General features: G+C 38.7%; 1 protein-coding gene across 6 annotated transcripts in view; it reads right to left on the reverse strand.

Annotated features, from left to right (window-relative positions):
- Positions 1-5,602: 5,602 nt before the first annotated feature.
- sema3d (sema domain, immunoglobulin domain (Ig), short basic domain, secreted, (semaphorin) 3D) overlaps positions 5,603-26,706 on the reverse strand; it is a 31,234-nt gene continuing 10,130 nt past the window's right edge. For all 6 annotated transcript variants that reach the window (XM_040025559.1, XM_040025561.1, XM_040025557.1 and 3 more), the window contains 16 exons: positions 25,004-25,164; positions 22,904-22,966; positions 22,665-22,784; positions 22,476-22,569; positions 21,992-22,120; positions 20,071-20,207; positions 16,960-17,074; positions 16,644-16,713; positions 16,415-16,559; positions 15,685-15,907; positions 15,377-15,465; positions 15,137-15,178; positions 13,590-13,747; positions 11,841-11,905; positions 11,186-11,325; positions 5,603-7,581 (listed from right to left, as the gene is read on the reverse strand). In XM_040025559.1, the coding sequence (XP_039881493.1) occupies positions 7,117-7,581; positions 11,186-11,325; positions 11,841-11,905; positions 13,590-13,747; positions 15,137-15,178; positions 15,377-15,465; positions 15,685-15,907; positions 16,415-16,559; positions 16,644-16,713; positions 16,960-17,074; positions 20,071-20,207; positions 21,992-22,120; positions 22,476-22,569; positions 22,665-22,784; positions 22,904-22,966; positions 25,004-25,164 (2,216 nt within the window). In that variant the 3' untranslated portion in view covers positions 5,603-7,116. The remainder of the gene's footprint in view (positions 7,582-11,185; positions 11,326-11,840; positions 11,906-13,589; positions 13,748-15,136; positions 15,179-15,376; positions 15,466-15,684; positions 15,908-16,414; positions 16,560-16,643; positions 16,714-16,959; positions 17,075-20,070; positions 20,208-21,991; positions 22,121-22,475; positions 22,570-22,664; positions 22,785-22,903; positions 22,967-25,003; positions 25,165-26,706) is intronic.

The following is a 26,706-nucleotide window of genomic DNA, read 5'->3' on the forward strand; positions in this document are numbered from 1 at the left end:
AGATTTTCTGTTCTGGTGTTACATACACAAACAGCTATACTGACACTGTGCAATTCCTAATACAATAAGCCTCATGCTGATATAGACATTCGGTTTAGATTGCCATGCCATTAATCACATATGATGAACTGTATAACAAATGTTTTCTCCGGCTCTCTACCTACACAGAATCTAGAATTTCAAATATGAAACGTGAGTAAAGTAGATTCAGACATAGTAATGGTCTAAAAATGTATTCACAGTAGCCATTCAATCAAAATTACAGAACCCATGGACTAAATCTTTATAACAACTGGGAATATCAGCTATGCAAATATAGTCAACAAGGGAAATTATTACAGATTTTTTTTTGTTAATATTCTAAAACTATAAAATGTTCAGTGTTACATTTATTGCTGTCTACACAACAACTAAACAACTTGGTAAAGTTGTACCTATTGGCACTTTTACTAGGAGTGCATCACAAAAACACATAATTTGTTCTCATTTCTTTAATAGAACCTATGAAAAATACCAAAGATAAGAGACTCTGACGGGCATAAAATATGTATTTTTGCACCAACAATGTGATTCCCAAAGAGCTATTAGCCAAAAACATGCCATATCTCAGTATGCTGTTCAGTGTGTCCTTCTGAAGAAATTGGAGAAGCAGAGGACGAAAGAAGAAAAGACAGGCCTAAACAAAACTTGCAACCTAAGATGAATCATATCTGAAAGTCATATCCTTAAGAAATGGGAAAAAATCCAGCAAAGAACTTACACAGGACCCAAGAGATGCATCTGGCTCATCAGTTGATTCATCTACTCTTTGTCAGGCCCCATATAAAATGGCCTCAGTGGAAGGATGGCTGTCAAGAAGCCATTCTTAAGGAAGGGAATTAGGGAGAAAAGCTATGGTATGCCAAATTACACAAGAACTGGACTGAAAGTCAGTGGTCTTATGCACAGAAAATTCCAAGTTTAAAATTTTTGGCAGGTCCGCCGGTGTCTGTAGGCATCTGCAAAACACGGTGGAGGCTCGGTCATTGTTTTTCGACATGCATGTCAGCCAGTGGTGTTGGAGAGCTTTTCTATATCGATGACTTTATGATTGCAGAAAAATACAAACGGATTTTAAACCATTTTGCAACACCATCTGCAAGAATTCATTGTTCAGCATGACAGAAATCCCAAACACATCCCCAATGTAGTAAAAGCATATCTGGAAAGAAACACACACAGTGGAAGACTATCAATCATTGACTGGCCTCCCCAGAGGCTGAACCTCAGTGTGGAATTATCTTGACAGCTAATACAAGAAAAGCCAGGACAATTAAAAGTCCTTGAAGAAGCCCAGGGAGCTATTCCTGAAGACTACTTAAAGAATTGACAAGAAAGCTTATCTAAGAGATTTCAGAGTATGCTAAAAAAAAAAAAAAGTTAGTCATACAAAATACTACAACAAAGCATCTTAGAGCAAATTTGTTCTAGCACAATGAAGAACAAACAAAAGTTTCAAGAATTATTTTTCTTCACATTCCCAGTCATCTAAATTCCAACTTCAACCACAAACAATTGTTTTTTTTTAACCTTGATGAATGAAATAACCACCCAGTCATATTGAATACTAATACCTTTATACATCAGTGCGAGACTTGTCAGCAATAGATTAAAGTCAACAAAGTATTAAACTGTGCCAATGCCTACCCAGAGTAACTGACAAGAATCTGACACTTTAAACACACACTGTCTATGTTTTGACATAGCTGAGTTCATTACACTGACAACCAGTCTGGAAGTTGAGCCTGAAGGCTGTTTGAAAGGAAAATATAAAGAAAGCAAGAGGGACCATTTGTATATTGATCTCAAAAATCAAGCTTGAAATCTGAGTGCTTTCGTGACACCCCAGCTTGGAAAACTGTTGAAAACCCTCCATCAGATGTTCTGGAGGTTTTCCATGTTTACTAAAGCTCATCAACTCTCTTGCTGATTCGGGGTTCCACAGTACAGAGCAGACACTGGAGACGATTGCTTCCAGTCATGCACATTAGTCCAGTGTCTCTTCCCCTTCATGTAATATTTCAATTTCTCTTTACTCTCATTGGGACTCCTCTCTTCCTCTACAAACCAAGGTACACATGACAGTCTCACATTTAACAGATGAACCTACACCAAACAGATGAACCAAAAAGGAGAAGAAAGATGAGAGGGGGCAAAAAGCCAAAACATGCTGGTGAGTAAAGTTAATTTGTAAAACTCTGGTAACCAGTAGACCTTACATAAACCAGACATGGAAAAACAAAGCAGAAAATTTTGAATAAATATTGTTTTTACTTTAATGGCACAAGTGCTATCGCTTAAAAATACAACTAAAGAGTTTTTAATTATATTCAGCGGCACAAATACGGAGGATGAATTCTTTTCAGAGACAGTTTCAGGCTCATTTGTTTTGTTTTCATTTTACTTGCGTCAGAGACAGCATGATGCGGTGGACATGACAAAAACCTCTCTCTCACTGAAGACTTGAATTTGTGATCATCGCCTCATCTGTGGTTAAGCTTAGGAAACAATCTTTAGCAGGGCAAGGATTGCGACACAGAGTTTGTGGCTTGCCAAAAACATTTATCTAACAACATTTTCTCACAGTGTTAAATAGAAAATATTATGAGGTAACATTGGCATTTGTTCACCCATTGTGCCATTTCAGTTATTATTTTAGGGCTCCAGCTCCTTTCACTGTAAACTAAGGATCTGCACGTTAAGCTTTCTTTGTGAAATATGTGAAATTCAAGTTAAAGAAATTGTGGAAAATTCGGAATAGTTTTAAGATTTGTGTCTTTCTCATGTCCTGGTAGTGAAAACCAATTGCCAGATAAACTAGATTAAGCTATAAGAGACAGAACAAATAAAAAATATTCACCATTGGTAATCAGTATGTGAGCCATGTACTGCATAATTTATTTTCATACAATTCTTCTGTGATTTTACTCAAGAAACTTGTACGAACAACCAAATAAGAACTTGCCAGTACTTTACAGTCCCAGGGACTTTTAGACTCTGAGAAAAACTGTGACCTGATTAAAATCTCTCTTAAGGACAGTATGTTTGGTATATGATATTTAACAGCAGTAAACACACTACACCCAGTGCAGGTAAACATACATCCTGACTGAGCCCTGTTTACAAAAACTGTCCACAGCAAGGGAGACCAACAGGGCAGAGGCAGACATCTCTTCTGCAAGGAGGTTCAAAGGAGCTCTTTGTACAGCAGATGAAAACATCTATCATAGGGGGTGTTTAGAATATTGCATGTCCTGCCACAGATCCCGGAGAGAAGAGAGATCACTTATGTCTGTAAATGAGGCTGAGGGAGCACAGGTAGTCATTACTCAGAGGAAACAACTGTTTCTACCTCTTACTCACATACCTCTCTCCTTCCAATACCCGCAGGCCACCATCAATACCGCCCAACCCGACAGCTATCATAGACCACTTGGCGGTCTCCACCCATGCTCAGAAGTTCACTGTCAACGCCTGACAAACACACATCTGCACAGCTGTAAATGCCCTGTAATATAGAACCAGAAACACCTCCTTGGTCTGACATCTCAATTCCGCTCTGTTCTCCCTCTAGTCTTCCTGTCAAAGTTTTTGATATCTTGATTCAGGCATGGCACTGTGGAGGTTGTGGAACAGGGTTCATTAGAAAACACCTTTGCAAAGGAGTTTTGCACCTGGGCACATGTGCATAAAGTGACGTTAATACTTTCTCTGTGTTGTCAGGCTAATGGAAGCTGACAGATTCAGGTCAACAGGTATTGCTATGTGATTTTTGTTTTTTTTTTTTTTCTTGGTCCCAACTAATGCCAGGCAGTTTCACTTACACTATTGATAACTGTTTTTGATGTGTATTTTCACTTTAAATCAATTGAAACACTGGAATGTGTTGTTCAGTTGACCCAGGCTATAAAAAAGGGAAAAACACTGCTGCTGACAGTTTTATCCTTTAACACTGGTAATGATTAATTCTTGTTGCACAAGTCAATATTAGTTCATATAGTGCCAAATTACAACAACTGCCACCTGTAGGTGCTTTATGTTGTAAGGTAAAGACACTAAAACAAGCACTAAAACACCTACATAGCTTTGTAGATCATGTCTAACCTGTAGATCCCATCTATAGAACCAATTCTTGCTTTTTCGGTTTCTTGTATTTTGGTGTGTTTCCAGATTGTGCTCATTATAATTATGTTCTGATTCTTTAGCTATCCTATGATGATGATGATGATTATTTCTGGGTTTAGTTTAGGTTTTGCCTGTGCTTAGTCTTCTCTGCCCGTATGTCCCTCTGTCTGTCCATGGTGTCTTGTCTGGTCCTCTGTGTCTGTTAGTTTCCTGTTTTATTCTGAAGGTCCCTGTCTTATGTGAGTGTGTTCAGGTTACGTTTCCCCTGTCTCGTCAGCTGTGATTTCTCCCAGGTGTGTTCCCCACCTGTCTCTCATCCCTTGATTACTGCCATGTGTATATAAACCCTGTGTTTCCTTTGTTCTCTGTCGTGTTGTCAATGTCTACTCACCCTCAGTTTCAGCTGTGTGTTCTGTTAACTGTATTTACCTGCCTGTTAGTTTATATTTTCCAGTTTAGTTAGTCTTCTGTTTGATCAGCAGCCTGCAATAAAGCAGTTTATTCTGAGTTTACTTTTGCCTCCGTGAGTCCTGCATTTTGGGTCCTTCCTCTCTGCCTTCCTGCACACAGCCATGACACTGATGGAGAAAAAGAAGTATACTGTGTACGTGTGCCTTTGTCTGTGTGTGAATACACTGTAAGGCTTCGCTCCAGGGGCTCCTAAGCACACTTGCTTGCTCATTACACCAATCACATCAAATTAACCACTTCCTTCTAGAGATTCTGGTTCCTTTCCATGGTTCTGTTTCCTCATTTAACCCCCACTGTTTCTGTCTGCCTGTCTAGAACAGCAAATCACTTCACTCATGGGTTGTTTTCCAGCCACATGTGAGGGTCAAGTTAACTCTGAGCACACATAGTATGCTTATGTCTACAATTACGATCTCTTATGGCATCTGACAACAGATCTTCTGTGCAGGATAGCACATTATCATTCAGCCTTATATATAAATAAGGAACACTAAGTTGTAATAAATAATAAGATAATAAGTTGATGCTGTTGAAATGAAACCATTAGCAATAGCAACACTGAGCAGTGAGCTGATATTTTTGGCAGTTATCACCCTTAGTGGTCTTTCAAATTGTTTTTTTGGAGAGTGTGGTGGTACTGTGGCAGTTGGCTGTGATGGTCTAAAGAGGGGAAATGATAATGCCACAGTACAGGACGATGTGAAGTATAAATAAATGTTTGGTAAGCTGAACTAATTTTGATTTAAGAAAATACATTGTCTTAAAATATGCATGTACATTTGTTTATGTGAAATAAGTTGATAAATAATAATTTAATGTAAAAAAAATGTAAAAATAATATTTTAATGTAATAATATTTAGAAGAAAAGATTTTCTAGTTTTTATAAAGTCCTCTTGCTGTTTCCGTTCGGGGGAGATGCAGTTTATTCTTTACAGCTGACTGATAAATAAACAATAGACAGAGAGGAAGCATTTGAAATATTTATTGTCTTTGTTACAAGAAGCTCTGAAAATCACTGTGGAAAAGCACAAAATGGGAGACCTATTTATACAGTTAGATAGGGAGAAAGTAAGCACAATAAAATGTGTCTCTGTAAGAAAAACACAGTGTCCATCATAAAGGCAGTTATAGCTATTTATGGTGTAGTTATGGTCTATGAGGCAATGATAATAATATTTCTGAAAGTCGTATTTTTTATATATATATTTGAGTTTGAGACTAATTTTCTATGTGACTCTTCTTCCAGTATTTCAGCAGCTCACTCAAAATGAAATTTAAGATGTTACCACTAAATCAATTAAAACAGGACTCCCATGACTGTGATGATGCCTTTAACAGAAGAGCCTTGTCATTTTATTTTCAGCCTGAAATACAAGCACCGTGTATCATATTACTTCCATTTCTTTGTAAGTCTCTACATAAAATTCAGGCCAGGCACACTGGGTTGCATAATGCTTGGTTTTTATGCTCATGCCTCTGACACTGATGCCATCTCAACTTTTTATTTTTATTTTGGGAAATCTGTAACTGGGTTTGATCACAGCCTTTTATATTTCAAATGGTTTCTACTGAAGTTGCCACTTTCTCTTCTTCTTCTTGTCTTTTACACATTTACCTTTACACACTCACACACACACAGGGACACACACTAAAAAACAAACCAGCTGGTCCTGAATCATTCTGACATCTGCATTCAGTGTACAGGGACCCGTGTTGCTATATCAGGAGAGGCTCAGCTGAGCTAACCCTAACTAATTCCGAGTATGCCTGTCATATACTTGAGACTGCCAGTAACTGCAGCAGTAAAGTTTTTGCATACTGATTTTATCTGTGCACAGAATATAAGTAAGCAATAAATTTAAGGAACAGAGGCTCCAAGACACATTTATTTAAATAACGTTCACAAACAGTTATAATAAAAAACCCTCTATTGCACCTACAGTACACAAGAGTAAATGGATTGTACAAAAATATGTCATTTTTTTTAGAATAACATCATAAATGATTACTGTTATAGGTCAGTAATAAGACTAAACTTAGCATGCTATGTCTCCTGTACATGTCATATCAATATTTACAGTCATACATAATGAAAGTAATGCCGTCATCTTAATTCCAATATTACAAATCCTAACTTTTAATGTCATTAAGTGACCAAATGGAATATTAGCCCTATGAAACTTTGGAGTAAAACGAGCAACAGCAGTCTGTCAAACTACGGAGGCTTGAGTGATATCAATGGATAATTTATTTACAAAGTTAACTGTGCGTTTTCCTGTAACATACCTCTACTACTTCAAGTTGTTTGCTAAGTATATTGCATTTTTGCACTGCATATTTCACTGATCGTCTTTCATGTCACTTTAAGAGTTAAAGTTTACTTGCTCATCTGACACTGCAGTTTCACAGTTCTGAGTCACATTAGCTTGATCCTTAAACCAGTTAATATAAACATCCTTAATGTTTCTACATCCTGTCGCCTATTGTTCTGCTGTCCTCACTACCCTCCCTTGCTTCTGTTGTTCTTTCTTTTCCACATTCTCTCTGTGGTGTCTCCTGTTCCGGCTTTTCTTCATTTCCTGGATGTGTTTCCATTTGCCATTTCCTAAGCCTCGCCCTCGAACCCTCAATGGCCTCTTATCCAGCCACAGTGCATCGCAGTACTCTTCTAGAGAGCTGAAGGGAGAGCTCATCGCTCTCAGGTAGTCTTTATATCGCTGACGTGCCTCTGTTCCATGGTGTAGCCCCCCGGCAGAGTCGTCACTCGGCTTGGCTTTTCTGTCTAGCTGTCCATTTGTAACAACTTGTAGAGTGACACGGAGGAGAGTATGGGTGAAGTGTGTGTGCTCTTGAGCTACACAGATATACACACCGGCATCAGGAGCATGAAGGGAGCGAATTAGGAGACCTCTTTCCGTGTGAATTACTCGATCATCAAATCTGACCTGAGAGACAACAAGAAACATATAAGAGCTACATAATGCCAACCCACCACCACAAACCCCAGCTAACACATCACCCTCCTCAAACACATACATTTCTGAAGATTTGTAACCAAGTTGTGTTGAACAAGGTAATGACCCCTAAAACGGGAAGCATATGGAATTAGGTGTGGCGAGTATAGTTCACGGCGTGGGTGGGCACAGGTCATTATGTGATGAGAGATCTTTAGATGCATAATGAGAGTAAGTGTTGAGCGCTGCTGGGAATGTATGTGCTTGTCGTTAAGGTAAGTGGCATGCTAATGTTTTTGGCCCTATTTCCATCTAGAATCCACCACGGTTCATCGGATGATGTGACTGCTGTCAGAGCCTAAAAAAACACAGCTGTGTTAAGAGGACACAGAAAGAGCATGAGGGAGTGAGTCCAGCATGTGTGAAAGTGTGGCTGCTTCAAAGGGATACCTCCCACAGCTGCACTTTGACCCCCGGAGGTGTAACTGATAAGAAATGCAGAATATTACCATGTCTTTTGCCCATGTGCTTGCTGTGGTCTTGTTTTACCATTTTTTTCTTACATACACAGGTGTCTCTGTGTGTGTTTATGTCTGTGTGGGTGTGTGTGTGCGTGTGTGTGTGTGTTTGGATAGCTCTGTGGTGGTTTCCAGATCTGACACTAATGATGTGTAGTCAAGGCAAAGGCACACCCACAGGTTTCAGAGTCTTTCTGGATGTTGTCTTTTGCACACATTAGACCTACTAGCCAGTCTCATACCACATTCTCATTTCCTGACACACCTGACTGGCATATGGTATACGTATTAAAAACATAAAAATCACACTTACGTGGCTCTCTGTCCTCTGCCTTTTAAAATCATCCAATTAGCATTCATGTGCCTATCTGATTGCTTTTTAAGTCGCCTGCACTCTTCCATCCAAAACCAAGGCATCTGTGACTAAATAGCAATGCCAGGCTTTTAAACTTAGCCAGATGGTCTGTCTTTATTTGTATGCCTGTGTGTGGATATGTCTGTGTGTGTCTGGGCATGCAATCACATCAGCAACTCCTACAAGGGAAAGCAATCCAGTGTATAGTGTATAGTGGTGTATAGCGTTCATAAACACACTTATGCTCTTCTGTTTTAACAACTTTGCATGAATGTGGAGTAAAGCAATGAAATGTTATTTAATGATGATGTTTAAACTGTTAAATGAAACACAGGCGAGAATATTTGCAGTCTACCTCTAAGTTAATTTGATGCTTTAAGTATCAAATTAAGAAATTCCCACCTAAGCTGAGAAATAGGTGCTTTGTGCTAATGAGCATTGAGCAACACATTTAACCTTTTCCATACTTTTCTTATTAGAGATTACCCAATGGGCTAGCATTGCAGGCTCCAGGAGGTAAACACGTGTGCACAAACATGATGTGAGAAAGATGGCAAAATTTCTTCTAGCTCACATCTTTAATAGCTGAGTTTTACTAGGAGATAAGAGGAGGGACTGAATAAGGAGATTATGAGGAGAGTAAGTTTTAGACTGGGCTGCAGGTGCTATGAACAGCTGGCTGAGGTTGCCTTTATCAAAACCCAGAAACACAGGAGGGAAAACTGTGGGAAATTGTGGACACAGCATGAAAGTTATGAGGAAGCTAAGTAGGCAAGGAGTATTGGGGCAGGACGTGAGGAAAGATTAGGGTCGGGCTGAGGAGGAAGTTAACGGCCAGGGAAGATAAAAGGATGACAGAAGAAAACAGGGCAGAAAAGAAGAGATTGAAATGTGCAAGACACTTAAATGATCACATGCTTTGCAGCTGTGAGAACACATAAACCACCTTACACAGCTAGAAGGCCAAGATACAACTATTACACCCAACTAATTTAATAGGGATGTAGTTTCAATTCTGCATCCAAAAAAGGCCTAAAAACATAGATCCAAACTTTATACATAACACACATATCAGCAAACACACCATTGCCACTAGGTGATTAAAACAAAGAGAAAAATTAAGACAGTTAAAGAAATCAAATAGTATTAGTTGCAAGAATGCTATCTGAACATATTCAAGATATCGCCCACACAACTGACTATGAATTCCAACATCTGAAAAGTGTGCGCTCCTCTGACCTCCAGCTTGTTTTTCACTTGATCTCCATCCTTTTTATGATCAATGTTTGCTGCTTTGAGGCAGCACAATCTTGTGTTTACTATAATTCTACGTATAAACCGACATGATAAAGAAGTAAAAAGGCCAATAATTTAAGTGCCAGAAATTATTATATCATTACTTTATGTTGTCTGAGTTCACAAACGAGAAAAAAGGTGTTTTAAGGCAATATTGCTCATAAACTACTTTGCTCTTCCGCTGTTCAGTTTGCAAATGTATTTGAAAATACTATAGTATAATATATAGTAACTATGTATAGTCACATAATAATCTCATATTCATGCTCCAGCTTTGGCCGTGTTTTTTGTAATTATTATTATTTTTAGCTTATATAGCTTCCCGGTATTTGTCTAATCCTTGTCATGATTATCTTATTATCATATTTTTCTTTTAGCCCTGTTTTCAACCTATACTCAAAATTATCTCGATTATATTTGTATTTTAACTCTTTTGCCTGCAAAGTACTTTTACGGTATGAATCCTAAGGAGCTATGTGCTTACTTAAAATTCAAAACACCTGAAATTTTAAATCACTTTTCTTTATTTGACTCCATCCAAGCCGCCATCACTTTGTCTACGGTGCAACAGGTCACATATTATTCATGCCTACACACACAAACACAGAAAACACCACATTGTGTTTATTGCACCAAAACCCGTGGCTGTCCCTGGGGAGTTCTCTGTTATAGTTTTTCACTGTAGGGGTACATAAAGAAACACAGACACATGCATTCATCCACCCACAGACAAAAGGCAGAGCTTTGTGCAGTGTGAGCCCATAAAGAAGCACGTGGGTCTTTAGTGGCCTATGCACCTGTCACTGTGCTTACATTCACCCCTGAGAGAGAGGACAGAGGACAGTGGTAGGAGGAAATTAGTGTAGTGGGAAGTAGAGAGGTTAAGCACTAAAAGGGCCACTTGCAGTGGGTGCAGGATAGATTGTATGTTTGGATAGGGGGAGGGGAAGCACTGAGGTGCTGAGTAAGCACATCTCTGTTGTCTCAATCAGGAGACAACTGTCATCATTATTTAGTTCCTTTCCACACCTCAAATACAAATATATTACCTCTTTCTGCTTTTATGCCTTTCTGTTCCCACCCTATTGTTTTTGCAATGGCTGGAAACTTTGCTGTCAAGGCCTTAGACATTATTAAAAATATGGGTATGCAGAGATTTTTAGTACAAATAATTGCTGAGAAGTTCAACACTCCAAAAGCAGTGCACATGAAGTCCGCTGTGGTGTGTTTTGATGTTTTGAAGCATTTCTGTGAGAAATTATTGCCGCTGTAGCAAACACTGTTCCTAGGCACTCTAACCTTTCCCCACTTTTTGATGTAGGAAGAAAAGAAATGCAACCCCTTCAACATGAACCCAAGAAAAGCAAAAGACTTTCAGACTACAGAAGGAGAGCTGAATCTATGAAAAATGCAGTAATATTCTAACCTCCTCTCTGCGTTCAGATTCCGGTCTTTGCATGTACCATCGAATCCGGGCCTGCTGAGATTTGGGGATACACTCGAGAAATGTGGAGTTGCTCTGCACCCCAAAGAGAATTTTCTCCTCCACACTCCCAGTACCAAGACCTGTAAAAACCAAAAGTAGTGTCTATATTTTCTCAGGTTCTAACAAAGATACAGTATCTGATGTATGTCTCATAATTAGATTATTTTTTGTGACAATTATGCAGTACCAGGCAAAAGGACATCACTGTCATTAAAAACATGTTTGTTCCATGACACGAAAACCCCAAAATGGATACACAAGCACACAAATTTCAGCTGTGTCAGCCAACATGAAAGTATCTTGGACATATTGTCATATTTCTTTGAAAAACTTCCGTTCTCCGTTGATTCTGTCTCTTCATGTGATCCCAAACTGACTCTGTAATCTTGACATGGGAGCCGTGGGAGCCATACCATCTGTTGCAGGGTTTTTTGTCTTTCTTGACACTGTTTATAGTTCTTCTTGAATCTGTCTGCGGGTTTGGGTTCATTATCAAGCAGACAGAATTTGAAGTGATCAGATGTGTTCCTGATTTTTTAAGAAATGCTTTACAAAAACCAGTGGCCGAACCCCTTAAGACATAAAGGGTACATACTGTCTTCTGTGTCCCAGCACTGCATGGCAGGGTCTCCATTCTTGATGTCCTGTCTTCTAGCTCGCCTTGCAAGTAAACACAGAAACAAAGCAAAAAACAAGGAAGCGTATGACCACTTTAGTCTTCAGTATTGAGATGCAGAATTTAAAGTATAAAGAACTTATATGCTTTACGCTCACAGTCCAGTATTCTCCACGAGGGGAGTTTCACAAAATTAGCATCTAGCTAATTTAATATACATTGTGTACATTATATTAGTAGATTATCCACTCATGAAGTCCTTATTAGACATTTATCTGAATTCTATTCTATGAATTACAATTTTAGCATCACCATATTATCACAGTTAAAGGTTCGACAGGAATTAGACATTATAAAACAAACAGCCATAATTAGCCAAAAAAGCCAAAATCAAAGTTGGTAATAACACTGTTATATGAAAATTATGTGAAATTCTTTTCAGTCATTAAAGTAAGTAAATCCAGATTGATGTTAACACTGCAACATGCGAAAACTGAAAAACAAAACAAAACGAAAATCAGAAAAAGGGTTTTTAATACCTTTCTTTGTGTTTCTCAATACTGCATTTTGTAAATCAGTCAAACAAATAGTTATTAAAATGAATGTTTCTGACACACTTCACATGAATGCCAAATTTGCCATTACTTGTGATAAACCTGTGAAGAAATTGTCTGAGAATTACTATTTTTTCAAAAGCACTTAAAATGTAGGGAGGCATTAGCTTTATAGTTGTATAGCTAAAGAAGAAGAACCACTCCATTTTATTCCATAAGATAATCTTGTCTATCACTACAATAGGATATCAAAAAAAAATAATTATATATATATATATATATATATATATATATATATATATATATATATATATATATATATATATATATATATATATATATATACACACACACACACACACATATACATATACACACACACAGAGTTGAGGGCATCATCTTGTTGGCATTTTTTATCTGTTTTCCTGCAAAAACATTTAGAGTGTACCAGTTTTGGTTTTTTTTTTTAAAGAAGAAAGAAACAAGTTTCTTTGACCTCTGACTTGTGTTGCTCACTTGGGCTCCTTCAGTTTGTATTGATTTCTTCCTCCACTTCCTGCTAGTCCTGTGTGGTGGGACATCTGTAGCCTACATTCCCTGACACTCTGAAGATCTGCTTTCAAAGAGCCCTGGAGGCCTCCACTATTGTACAAACCATAACAAAATCCCTACTGGGCAATAATATGGCACTATGAACCCAAACTGTAGGGCACAGTTTGTTCAGAGCTTGGATTCATGCAAGCAAGCTCACAAACAAAAACACAGAACAGGATTTGATTTTCACCTCGAGGACCACACTCTGCAAGTGTGGAATGACAGTGTCAGCCGAAAACACGCTGAAACATCTTTAATCATTGCCTGAGAAAAATAATTACCTAATGGCTTGGAAAATATTGTGAGGTGAAGAGAATGAAAACAGAAAAAAAATTTAAGGAGAGCTATGAACGTCTGAGAGTTCCAGCATTAAGAACTAGCCTTGGAAACACACACAAACAGACACACCCCCGGCAAACTATGGAACCAACGAGTCAGTGTTCACCGGTCCACATATGCACTCTAATGATTTCCTTTTATTTTGGGGTTTGTTCAGATACTTGTTTCAGGCTTACTGCTTTGAATTAATGCGTGAGAACATTTCAAAAATACAAAAGTACTACAAGTGTCATGTGCATACCTCTTAGAGGCAGGGATGTATCGTGCGCATGTGTGTCCATCCCAGGCACAGTAGGGATCTCGTGCCAGGCAGCATTCAGCACAAGCCTGGCCATATAGGTGGCATCTGCTGAGTGAAACCTGGGCTAGACCCTCACTTGAACCCACGTAGAGCTGTTGCTATGGTAAAACACAACATTGCTTCAAGACATACAAACATACAAAGCACCTTCAACTTTAACAATTGTACTTCATCAACAGAGGACATATCACTATGTTGCAGTAAATAGTTAATTAGTTAAGTCTGCTAAAGCTAAAACTATTTTTTATGGAAAAAATATTTGTTCTATATTAAAATTATATTTATTAAAAAGTTTTCCTCTTTCCGCATTAACATTCTTCATCTATCAGAACATGTTTGCTTTAAATGAATCACACAGAGATTTAAAGATTTCCCCTTCTTAGCATAACATTTTCTTTGTACACCATGTACTATTTTTATAAAGAAAAAGATTCTACGCAACATTAAATACACTACATTTAAACTGCTCTGAGTGAGTAAAAACCGGCTTCCACTAAGTTCTTGATCTGTTGCAGATAAAAATCACATTACAATACAGAACGAAGATGGCATTAATCAACAGAAACAAGGCTGCTAGGACAACAAAACATAAACACCTACACAGAACAGTAGACTACAGACGGAAGGCCTTGAGTGAACTATGTGAGGTGATACTTCTGATTTGAAGGCATTTTTGCTTCAGTGTAGTATGGGATGTAATTACAGAGTTGGCACTGAAACAAGTTCATATAAAACAGATCTGGTAGTTTCTTGAAGTTGTTTCACCAGCTTCGTCAGCTCTAAGCTTGGAATTAAAGAAGAAGCTTCTTGGATAAGAAGTGGAACGTCTTCAAGAAACTTAAAGAAATCTTTGTTGTTCTAAAAAGTTCGGTTGCAAGGTTGCTATTGATCTAGTATGCTTTAGTGCATTGTCTTCATATGGTTTCCTTTGTGGTGTAGGACCAATTTAGGATAGCGTATACTGCTGAAAGATTGGCTGCATATAGATATGCGTCTGATATATTTTTTATTTTATTAAAAGCACATGGTTAAGTTTCTTAAATGATTACTACTTTTTGAAAATCAGGTTATAACCTAAAGAATACTCCAAGATATTCTTAGGTTTCTGTGAAGGCTGACATTTGGCTTGCAAAATGAATAGGCTGAATTTCGCAGTTGCAACTGGATCTAGTCTGACTCGCCTCAAAACTCTAGCGGGCAGGCACACAGACACAGGTCAAACACTGCTGGTGATTAATGGAAGCTGTGATTGGGGTTGAAGTGTCTACTGACATTCCTGACCCTTATATAATGAGGCGTAAGGGTGAGAGAGCTACAAGAAAATGGGGAAGACTACAGACAGAGAGGAAAACCAAAACATGAATAACAAGATAAAAACTATATGATTTGTGCCACACAAGCCATGTGCATATAACTTAATGCATGTGGCTTAATCGAAATGAAGAGCAAATTTGCATGAACAATTGCACAAAGTGTGCAGAACAAACCTGTTTAGACGAGATCTCCAAACTAAGGATAGGAGAGGGATTCTGCAAAAAGAAAACAAACTCCATCAACTTAAAAGCTAATGGATATTAATTATTGGAGGTCAGTTATGTATTCATTACATATAAATATTTCACTGTCTTATAAGTCACTGACAGCTACACTATGAGGAAACAAAACTCAGCAAATCAGTGTGTAACGTATGTGTGTATTTATTTGAATAACTGTGTTTTGAACTAAACCTGGAACACTTGAAGCTCTTCAAGAACCACTTCCTCTGTTGACCAGTTTTCTTGAGTGATGCTCACTACCTTAAGAATGGAGCCAACATCTAGGAGAGTGAGACAGAAAGAAAGAGGGGTGAAATTACCACCAGAATATCTTCAGAGAGTTGTTTGAGAAGCATATCGATGTTAAAACATAGACTGCATATGTTCATTTCACCCTACACAAAATCTGTCCAATGCCAACGAAAACAACCAGTAATATACTGCCCTCTGCTGGTCAAATGTTGACTTTCACAAAAACTAGGAGGAGAGGTGTGACTCACCTGTTCCCAGGAACATAACCTCATACTGGCCATCATCTGCCAAAACTCTGTCCACCACAATGTGAGTCAAGGTGTAGTCAACTTTGACACGTGTGAACACAGGACGACCAGTGAGAGGGTAGACAGAGCGATACATCAGAGGGTGGAATCGAATAAATCTGACAACTTCATCCGGGAAGTCTTTAGTGGTCTTGATCCTTGGATCATATGTTTTGCTTGGGCACTAAAATTACAAAAAAAAAATCACAGCTGATTAGTGACCGTGTTTTCTATATTTCCTTCCACCAGTTCAACTATGGAGCAGATTCACTCAAACAATTTATTGGTATGTGTCTCCTTCTAGAGGCTAAAATAAGAACAGCAGGAGACAAAGCATATGTGAAACATCTGTTTCACACTTGATGTCAGCACCAAATAGTCCATCACATTACTTCGCTTAATTAATCTTTTTTTTAAACAAAATGAAACATGAATCTGATTAACTTGTCAAGTAACCTCATCAAAGTGTAAGTGAAGGTCATGCATTATCAGGTTGCATGTGCAGATGTAAGTATGCCCTCCAGCAAACCTTTACATTAAAGCCATGTTTATAATTTTTCGATTAGGAGGAAAATTAAACACCTTATCCAATATATGGAAACAGAATAGCTAACAGTGATAAGTACAGAAGGTACAGATGATTTCTTTTCTTTTTTTTCCTTTATGCTCTTTTCTTTGGCATACAACATACCGTTCCAGGACGGGGATATGGTATCCTCCCCTCATATTCTACCCAGCGGTGGTCAGGCCCCTCCTTGTGGGCATAAGGTCCATTAAACACAGCCCTTATGTCTGCCATGCTATAAACACACACTGCTGAGCCACGGAAAATGGAACTGGAGGAAAAGTAAAAAGAACAGGTCAGGTTAATGCTTGGAGAAACAGGAAAGGACCTGAGGTTGTGTTGATAAAAATCATACCTAGAGGTTGTGAAGACTGCATACACTATGGGGTTTTTGTCATCTCTGGTTGGGAGTAGAAAGACATCCTCTACAAAATAAAAAAGAATGAAAAAGTTTGGTTTTTTTTGTTATCAATAACCAAACAGAAAAGATTTAGGCGAGCATCCAACAATAAATTGCAGTATTGAAGAACTGCAGTCGGTAGCACCGTTAGCCATGTGGTACTGTTGATGCATTTCCGTCCTTGTATGAAATTTTCTCAGAAGACAATTTTTAGAACATATAACTGACTTTATTGACCAGATTTTCAGTTTTTAATCTTACAGTCACTTACGGAGCTGATCAAAGTGTGTGTCCACGCCATCTGGCCCAGGGATGGAACACACAAGTCTGGCTTTGAGGAAGGTTGTCCATTTATTGGTCAGACTCCTCAGCCCACCCACATCATTCTGAAACACAACCACACACTCTGTAACAAACCATCGTCGGAGAGTGCAGCTGTCCAACGCGGCTAAACACAAACTGTAATTAATAATATACATTTGAGCATAAACACTGTAATCCAGCCAATGCGGTTGGAAAGACAACACAGAGCATCATAGACTGACTCAGGTTTCCTTCACTAATTATGAAAATAAACAAGTGAACCACATGCCTCTGGAATACATTTGCTTGTTTAACTTGCACAAAGAAGACCTTCAGTCAGGAGTAACTGAAAAGTGAAAGGAAAACACTGAGAAGGGTGAAAAACATAAAAGGAAAACGAACGAAGGGGAAGTGCAGCGTGATGAAGGGGAGAATTCAAATGCTGATTAATAATGCAGGTTTTACTTTAGCATATGAATTGCTGTTTTAAATTGAGACCTTTGACTGAGGTATGGTAAGAGGGTTCAAGTGTATCTCCTTGTCACGCATTGAAAACTTAAAAGACCCCCCTTGTTAAGCTTAGCCAAGTGGTGTAGAAAGGGCTGTTATGGTTTAACATACAAAAAACACACTTGTGCTTAAGAGACCCCCCAAAATGTAAGCACTTAATGGGGATCTTTCACAATGGTGATAATCTTCAAAGAGGATTGATGTAAGGAGCTGTCATTCACAATGCAGATAATGAATATGAACCAAAGTACAAAGTACATGAGAGACACATGGCTCAGAGAAGAAAGGGCCGTAATTCAGACGAATCTCCTTCCAGTCTGCTTTACGGCTTATTCTCAAGTCATAACCACGCTGAAAGCTTTTTTCTAAGAATGCAGTCCTGGATCGTGCATGCTAATATTAAACTGCCATGTCACCTAGTTCCACTTGGAGAACTAATTGGACACTGTGTTATAATGCCTGGTCTGTTACATAATTACTTAATTACTTAATTACTTTATTACTTAATTCAGATAAAACTGAGGTTATTGTACTCGGCCCTGAAAATCTTAGAAATATGGTATCTAACCAGATTCTTACTCTGGATGGCATTACCTTGGCCTCCAGTAACACGGTGAGGAACCTTGGAGTCATTTTTGACCAGGACATGTCCTTCAACGCACATATTAAACAAATATGTAAGACTGCTTTCTTTCATTTGCGCAACATCTCTAAAATTAGAAATATCCTGTCTCAGAGTGACGCTGAAAAACTAGTTCATGCATTTATTACTTCCAGGCTGGACTACTGTAATTCATTATTATCAGGATGTCCAAAAAACTCACTGAAAAGCCTTCAGCTAATCCAAAATGCTGCAGCAAGAGTCCTGACAGGGACTAGAAAGAGAGAGCATATTTCTCCTGTTTTGGCTTCCCTTCATTGGCTTCCTGTTAAATCCAGAATTGAATTCAAAATCCTGCTCCTCACATACAAGGTCTTAAATAATCAGGCCCCATCTTATCTTAATGACCTTATAGTACCATATCACCCTATTAGAGCACTTCGCTCTCGCTCTGCAGGCCTACTTGTTGTTCCTAGAGTATTTAAAAGTAGAATGGGAGGCAGAGCCTTCAGTTTTCAGGCCCCTCTTCTGTGGAACCAGCTTCCAGTTTGGATTCGGGAGACAGACACTATCTCTACTTTTAAGATTAGGCTTAAAACTTTCCTTTTTGCTAAAGCATATAGTTAGGGCTGGACCAGGTGACCCTGAATCCTCCCTTAGTTATGCTGCAATAGATGTAGGCTGCCGGGGGATTCCCATGATGCATTGAGTTTTTCCTTTCCAGTCACCTTTCTCACTCACTATGTATTAATAGACCTCTCTGCATTGAATCATATCTGTTATTAACCTTTGTCTCTCTTCCACAGCATGTCTTTATCCTGTCTTCCTTCTCTCACCCCAACCGGTCGCAGCAGATGGCCCCGCCCCTCCCTGAGCCTGGTTCTGCCGGAGGTTTCTTCCTGTTAAAAGGGAGTTTTTCCTTCCCACTGTCGCCAAAGTGCTTGCTCATAGGGGGTCATATGATTGTTGGGTTTTTCCTCTGTATCTATGAAGCGCCTTGAGGCGACTTTTGTTGTGATTTGGCGCTATATAAATAAAATTGAATTGAATTGAATTACATAGAGTTGAATCTTTTGATTTCTGGATTTTGTCATTTATTGGCTGTTTTCTGTTTGGTCTTATAGCTTGTTTGTTTTTTAAGTACAGGTTGAGGGCTTGATTCCTGTTTTGATTTCATTTTTCATCCTCACAGTTATGTTTAAGCATCTTTGAAAAGGTGATTTACAGTGGCTTGTAAAAGTATTTGGCCCCCTTGAACTTGATCTTGTCTCCCTCTCTTGATTGCCTATATCCGTCTAGTTTGCCCCAGCTGTCTCCACTTCTATAGTCTCTATTTTGTTATTTTTCTTATGCACTTTGTATTTATGGACTTTTCATCAGCCATAATAAACGGCTTGCTTTTTGTTGTGTTTAGTCTGCCTCTTGCGACACACTGCGTGGTGCACAGAGAGCCTCAGATCATGCAACTGCACTGCTTCTGCCCACAGTCAGCGGTGCAGCTAAACTTATAGTTGTTTTGACGTGCTGTCAGACAGAACCTAAGTGGCAGTGACACATTATCATCAAAGGTCTTTCAGAAAAGAAATTACCTATATTGACCTCAGTGACTGACTAGGTAGTAAAAACACAGCAAACATAAGAAGTCTAACCATGATTTACTGCTCCAGACAGAGTTGGATGACCACAAAAGAATTGGGATAAAATTGGGAACGGTTCCTCCCAGCCAAAGATTCACACCCGATCAGGACACCATCTCTTATTTTACAAGGTCCTATCTACTTTAGGCTGTCTTTTCAAGCACCAGTTCTCTGCTACTACCACATCACTACCTGGGCCTCAGCATCCATGTACAGCATCATACTTTCTTTCATTGGCTTTGCTGTTGCTCATTAGTTATACTGTACCAGCCCCTTCACCCCTCCACCATATATCTCCTACTTTCCACACCTCTCTCCTGTAATATCTCACCTTGCACACACGAGCCACTCGGGAGAGGATGCTTTTGTCGTTGCCTTCCCAGGACACCTCGCGGAAGAAAAAGTATACTTTATCATCATCTGGATTGTAGGTGTCTGCAATGGGATGGGCAGCTATAAACCTGGCCTCTGAAGACACAGAATGGAGAAGACAGAGGAAATAGCATTAAAATGAGTCATAATGGTTTTGGCATGAACTGCAGTCTTAAGGTAGCATTAAAACTACACTTAGCGTGTGTTTATTTACAGTCGTCTTCTATTTCTGCAGAGAGATTTGATGTATTACTCTCTCTTTACTAACTGTAAAGCTGAAATGGGCTGAACATAAACTGCACTTAGGTACATGCAGCGATTGTAAAAGAGGATTTAATTGACTTTAAAAGCAGTTTTGTTTAAATTTACATGATTTTCAGTATGTCAGGCAGTATCAATTATGCATCAGTGCAGCATAAAGATACTCTTACAGACCCTGGGTTAAACATCTGATTTATATGTGAGCATCTATGACAAGTATATATGTCTTGCACTTAAAATCTTTGTTACTGTTTTTTTTTTTGGCCTCTTTGAGATGTGAAAGCAATCTATCAACATGAAACTGACACGATACTTCTAGATGTTTTAGCAAACATTTAAAAACTGAATGATGCGAAGGGAAGTACCTGCTGTGGTTAGACACAATGCTGATGCAAAGGTGACAGTAAAGCAGGACAGCTGTGAATGCAACAATTGCAAAAGAAGATACAGCAGAAAAAACTTCAAACAGTCCAGACATCTGAATGGAACAAAATAGTTGGGAGATAATTCTATGTCTAAAATGTTTTTGATTGTGAAAAAATTTAAAAATAAAACTGTCACGGGCCTATGAATAAGAATATATTATGTTTTATGTGATAATCCTGTGTGTATGTGCAAAATTTAATCTGTACACTTGCTAATTATCAAATGGATAATTAATACTTACAATACAGTTAAACTGCACAAAGCATGTTTGCCTCTGAAAATTACTGGAGGGCAAATAGGTTATTTTTGGATTGATTTTAACTGTTCAAGCTACTAAGAATTATTAGTAAGCACAATTTTCAACTGCATTTACGGCACTGGACACTGTATTAAAACAACAAGTGCTGCATATGATGTAGGAAAATAGCAGTGAGGAGAAACAACAGCATGTTGCCATCAGGAGGGAACAGGCCCAAAAGTTTAAACGTTACAGTGACATTACATCAACATTAGCTCGACACCTAGAAGCCAAGCCAACCACTAGAGGGTGATTCCCCAACTGGAACGGCTTAATGCATTATAGCTAACACATGGGACAGAAGGTCATTGCTAGTCATGAAAAGATGTTCCACTGAAACACCGAAACACTCCAAGAAATGGGAAAACGAGACGGCCGCCCTGTGTCGACACTCACTGTTTACACACACCGACAGAGAGGGAGAGGGAGAGAGAGCGCATTACTCCAAAAATCTCTGACTGTGTAGTTGTGAAATGTGGAGACCATGTGTAAGGATTTAGGTTCTAGTGACAACTGTTGATACATGACAGTCCATCAGTGGCTATAAAACACTGCAAACAGGAGATGATGCATGCAGAGAAGGTCACTCCTCAGTCCTAAGTGATGACTGTGCATACCCCTGGCTAACATGCGGTGTGACTAGGACTGTGAACTTTGTGGCACACTGTAAATTCCCCCATAGGCGTGGTCCCGGCTCAGCTATGGCAATCATATAAAAGTTCCAGCTAAATGAGTAAGTGGGCTGTTTCCTTCCCTCTGGAATGCCAATAACCATCCTGAGGGCACAGAGAGGCTCTTTGTATCAGTAGAGAGGCCAGAAGTTATGCGAAAAAGCAATAACAAGTTTGGAGTGCAGTCAGCCTGTTAACGTGGATGTGTGCAAGCATGTGTGTACCATTGATCCAGTAGTCTTCAGAGATGTCTGTGCGTATGTAGTGTTGGTCAGGAGGAGGGCCTAGGGAGCGTGTGAACGTTGTATCTTTGCCCAGGAAGTCTGAAGATGTTCCCGCATACAGGTACTGATCTAAATAGAAGCACAGTAGACTTAGAAAACAAATCTTACAGCTTTTTTTTTAAAATATATACAGAGTGAGTAAGATTTCAATTAACATACTGAAACAAGCACATGCAAGAGACACAATTGTTTTGCATTTGTCTGCCAAGTAACTTTGTTGTTGCTGCAGAGACGCGTAAGCTTGTGTCTTTCTTGGCCCCCAAAAATGGGAGAAGAGGGCTGACAAACAAAGACATGAATACAAATTTATTGCAAATAACTGAGTGAAGTGAAGCGTGGCGCTCTGCAGCTGTAAAATTCTCGCTCAATAAAAGATAAGGCAGGTAGAGGACTGCTTTGTACAATGTCACCTATGTTATCTTACCTGTGAGGACTGATGTAAATGGCTGCAAGGGATCAAAAGGACATTTCAACCTGCCAGACTCCTCTGTATTAGACAGCAGCTTCAAAACGCCATCCTGAGAGACAAAATTAAGAGGATTCACAAACGTAAGCCTATTTATCGACTCTAGTCAAAATGTTTCCTGTTAAGATCCACTCATGCCCACTTTACCTTTTTGTGGCCAGTGATTTCAATGAATGCACAAGTGGGGTGGAAGGCCCCTGTCCCACAGGCATAGACATGTGTTCGGTTGTAATTGTGAAGGACCCTGATAAAATTTGCACATTCCAGCTGGAACAAGCAGGGACAGAAAAAGAACATGTATGAGGTACACTGGAAGGACTGATTGAACAGGTACATTTAGTAATCACAGAAACTTAAAATCTATAGATTTCTTTAGAAACACTTACATTTTCATTTTTGCCAGCCAGTTTGCACATTTCCACGTTTTCCTTCAGAGCAGGCCAGTGAATCTAATAACCGATAAATCAGAAATATTTCACTTCTTACAATATAACCAGAATGTGAGCATTCAGCTTCAATTTACAGAAGACCTGTTGCAGTTCTTTATAGTTTGCATGCTATGCTAAAATATTTAAGTTCTAAAGATTAAAATTTTTTTATTTGTGATAAACATTCCATGAATAGCTGTTACTTTTGAGAATATAGAGTAGGATACAAGATTTTCTGGATTTCTTTTAGATCCTTTAACCTGATTCTTTTTTAATGAATCATTAAAGTTAAAAAGTTAAAAACAAGAGCAGGCCCCTGAACGCTCAAACTTTTTTTCCTTTGCTTTAAATAGTATTTTATTTCATTCTATTTTTACACCGAAATATGCTAAACGTAAAATGAAATGAATAATAACTACACAATGTTTTCCCTTTCATCTCTATCCATATCTAAATAACAAATGGCATTTTTACAGTATTTAAACACCTGTAGGTGTTGTGGTAAGAGATTAGCTGAGGTATAACATCCAGCCTCCCTTTAATGTATGCCACCATACTCATACATGTGTTATAACAGGCTTATGTGCTTAGCGTGTTACCTCCACTAAATCCTACCATGGAGTGCTATCCCCAAACTTATTCATGGCTGAATTATCATACAGAAAAGCAGCATTACAATACGATGTGCTGAGCGAGAACAGTGTGCCTGTGTTAGTGTTTTAATTAGTTTTGGATAGAGTTTCGTGTGATCGCTGACCTTGTTTCACCTAGTAAAAATGAGTAATTTACTTTAGCATATATAGTTATTTAAAGACTTAAATTATGTGGACTTCTTTATAATAAAAGGTAAAAACACCTGGAATGGTTGTGAGCATCATAAAGCCCTGACTTTCAGGGGCTTTTAGTCCCAGTCCAGGTATGCGTGTTCAGTAATTGATAAACACTGAGTTTGCAGGGGAAGATCACATTCACTGTCAAGGCTGATCTCACAGGGCTCAGAGGGTCAGACTTTCAGTTCATATCTCTCTGGCATCTATATCAATGACCCCTAAAGGCAACAGAAATGCAACACTTTAAGAGCAAGACTAAGAGTTAAAACAACCAGATAAAGATCAAATAAACATACTGTCTTCCCACCAGTGGATCAACCTCAGCTGCATAAACTAACACTAACATCTACAAATGTTAACATATGGCATCCATCCAAATGCATTTGTGTGTTTGTGTAAAGTCTGAGCATGCACACTCCATCAAACGTGTACATACCTGATGTATGTAATTGTGTGTGTGCTCCATGCGTGTGGGTGGGGGCAAGGACTCTCTAAGTTGATGACCCTGACCTTACTAGACAGATAACTTCAGACTGCTATTGACTGAAAGATCAGTGTTTCCCTAAAACAATACATAGCTGAGTGCATTTCAGGAAAATCCTAATGGAAAAAACGATTCTTATCGCCCCACTTAATTGCCAAACAGGTAGCAGCTAAATGTTCCATAATGCATTGTTCACATTAACTAACAGGTCAGTTAACGTGTGTGAAAGCTTTAAACTTAAGTTTCTTCAAGTAATATAAGGTTTTTAAACCAATACTGAGGTATTCTTGTTTTAGTTTTACAAGTGGTCCTCGATATTTTACTCATTTATACTCTACCCAACTCAGCTTGTTTTGTTGTTCGTTTGTGGCATTTCAAACAGGAAGTTGGAGAGTGCCTTCTGGTGGAAAAACATCAACACTCATAAGGTTGTGTACCTGGTCTCTTCTTTATTTTTATAATTTTCATTTATTGTCCATTATAAATGCTAATACAGATATATCAGCAAACAGCTAATATCTATAAATATATTGACCCTCCTGATATATCATTCTGGCTCTACTTTACACTCCTGTAAATATATTGACGTGTACCTGAAAAAATGTCTACATTATAACAAATGACATGAACAAATGCAAAAATAAGCACTGCTCTTTACTTAGTACAGTGTCTTGTCTTTTTACGTCTGAACCTGGATTATTCTTTATGCTATATTGATTTTACACATGCATATATATAGCATACCTTTGTAGGGGATTCAGCCAGATTGTCAGGGTCAAGCAAGTAGATGTGATCCCTGGCTCCCAACAGAAGACGACCCCTCTCTTCATCCAACAACAGCGACTGCGAATGAAGGCCATTGGAGGGGCTCAAAAACAGAGATACACTGCCCACCTTCAGCAGTTCTGTCCCAGTATGAGAAAGACACAGACAAACACATTAACAAATATCCCCACTGCCATGTAAAATGCAGTATTGTGAGTCAAATTAAACTAAAGTGAAAAAACATATTTTGGTAGGACTACACTGTGGGGCGCAATTTATTCTCTGCAGTTTAAAACCAGTATAATCCCAAAGACAGTCACTGAGATGAAAAAAGTCTTGACTTAAAGTTGCCTAATCCTGTTTAGCTACACATGCTCATAAATACGATTTTTTTTTTCAATTTAGATAGCATAGTATCTCAGTAAGTAGACTTTTAGACAGGAATACCTGTTGTTCATCCATTACACAATAGTACGATTTTGCTATTCACTTGTACATTTTTATGCAGAACACGTACTGTTTTTATATGAAATTATATATACAGTTTGCTTGCTTTAGACCTGGACTCGCAGCTTGTAAGGTCCATAGGTTTCTGAAAGCTGAATATGGTCGACATTTTTAGCTCAGGATCGTGTCTTTGATCTCCATTAGAGGAACTCTCTTCTATCACGAGGCTCTTTTCAGCGCACCACACTTGCCACATGCCTTGAGTAAACACTGGCTCGGTGCAGAGGAGTACTGTGGGAGTCACTCTGAAAGGATTGACACTGTGATTACCCTCTTGGTGAGAATGATTGGAGAGGTTACCAACCTTCAATATTTGAACTTTTGGGACCCCTCCTCACCACACAATCTCCCTTAATACCTCCCCTTTACACTGAACCCCCACGTGCTGATGTATCTCCCTCCTACACACATATCATGCCCCAAACAGACAAAACTCACAAAGAGATTAGGCCTGCTAGCCCTTGGTGTGGTGTGCAGTAATCTGTTCTGTAAACACACAGCACTATGAGCCTATTGAAGCTTAGCATAGTCTCCACACATTTCTTCAAAGAGGAGAGCCCTAAACAACATGAAAACCTCTTGATTAGCTTTGTTATTGTTGCTTTCATGCACGCAGTTATTGGAGTAAGACTTGATCAAGCTTTAGACTTAGAGACCTCTTCAGAGCTGTAAGCAATGCCTGAATCTGCCCTTTCTCACATGTAGCACATGGCAGGAGGTCAACTGCATCAGACACATTGTCACTGCTAAAAATACCTCATATGGTGAAGGGTAGGGGTGTGCAGGATGCAGGTCACATCACACCCATATGCTTGCTATGATTTATCCAGACAATTATCCTGCTCAATTCCCATTTGTAATCAAAGACTTTGTAGCTACCAGGGTAACACGTTCATTTATTGAATGATCCATCTGGTCATTTCTGTTTTCACTTGTAGCTCCACCAAAACCTGATTATGGTGAAACAATTACAGTCTCAGGAATAAATATGCAATGAAGAAGGCCCTTGTTTTCAGAATATTCAGAGGAGCATGGCAGACACTATTATATTTTAGGTCAGACAGACATATTGATTAGAAGCTAATGCTACATGTTCACTAGATGAAAACTAAAGTTCTTGGGTTTTTATTTTAAAGCAGTTTGTTTAGAGGTACTCCCTCAATGAGGGATTTTTA

Source organism: Simochromis diagramma, unplaced genomic scaffold (genome assembly GCF_900408965.1).
Source record: "Simochromis diagramma unplaced genomic scaffold, fSimDia1.1 OVJJ01000293.1, whole genome shotgun sequence".
In the NCBI taxonomy this organism is placed as follows: Eukaryota; Metazoa; Chordata; class Actinopteri; order Cichliformes; family Cichlidae; genus Simochromis; species Simochromis diagramma.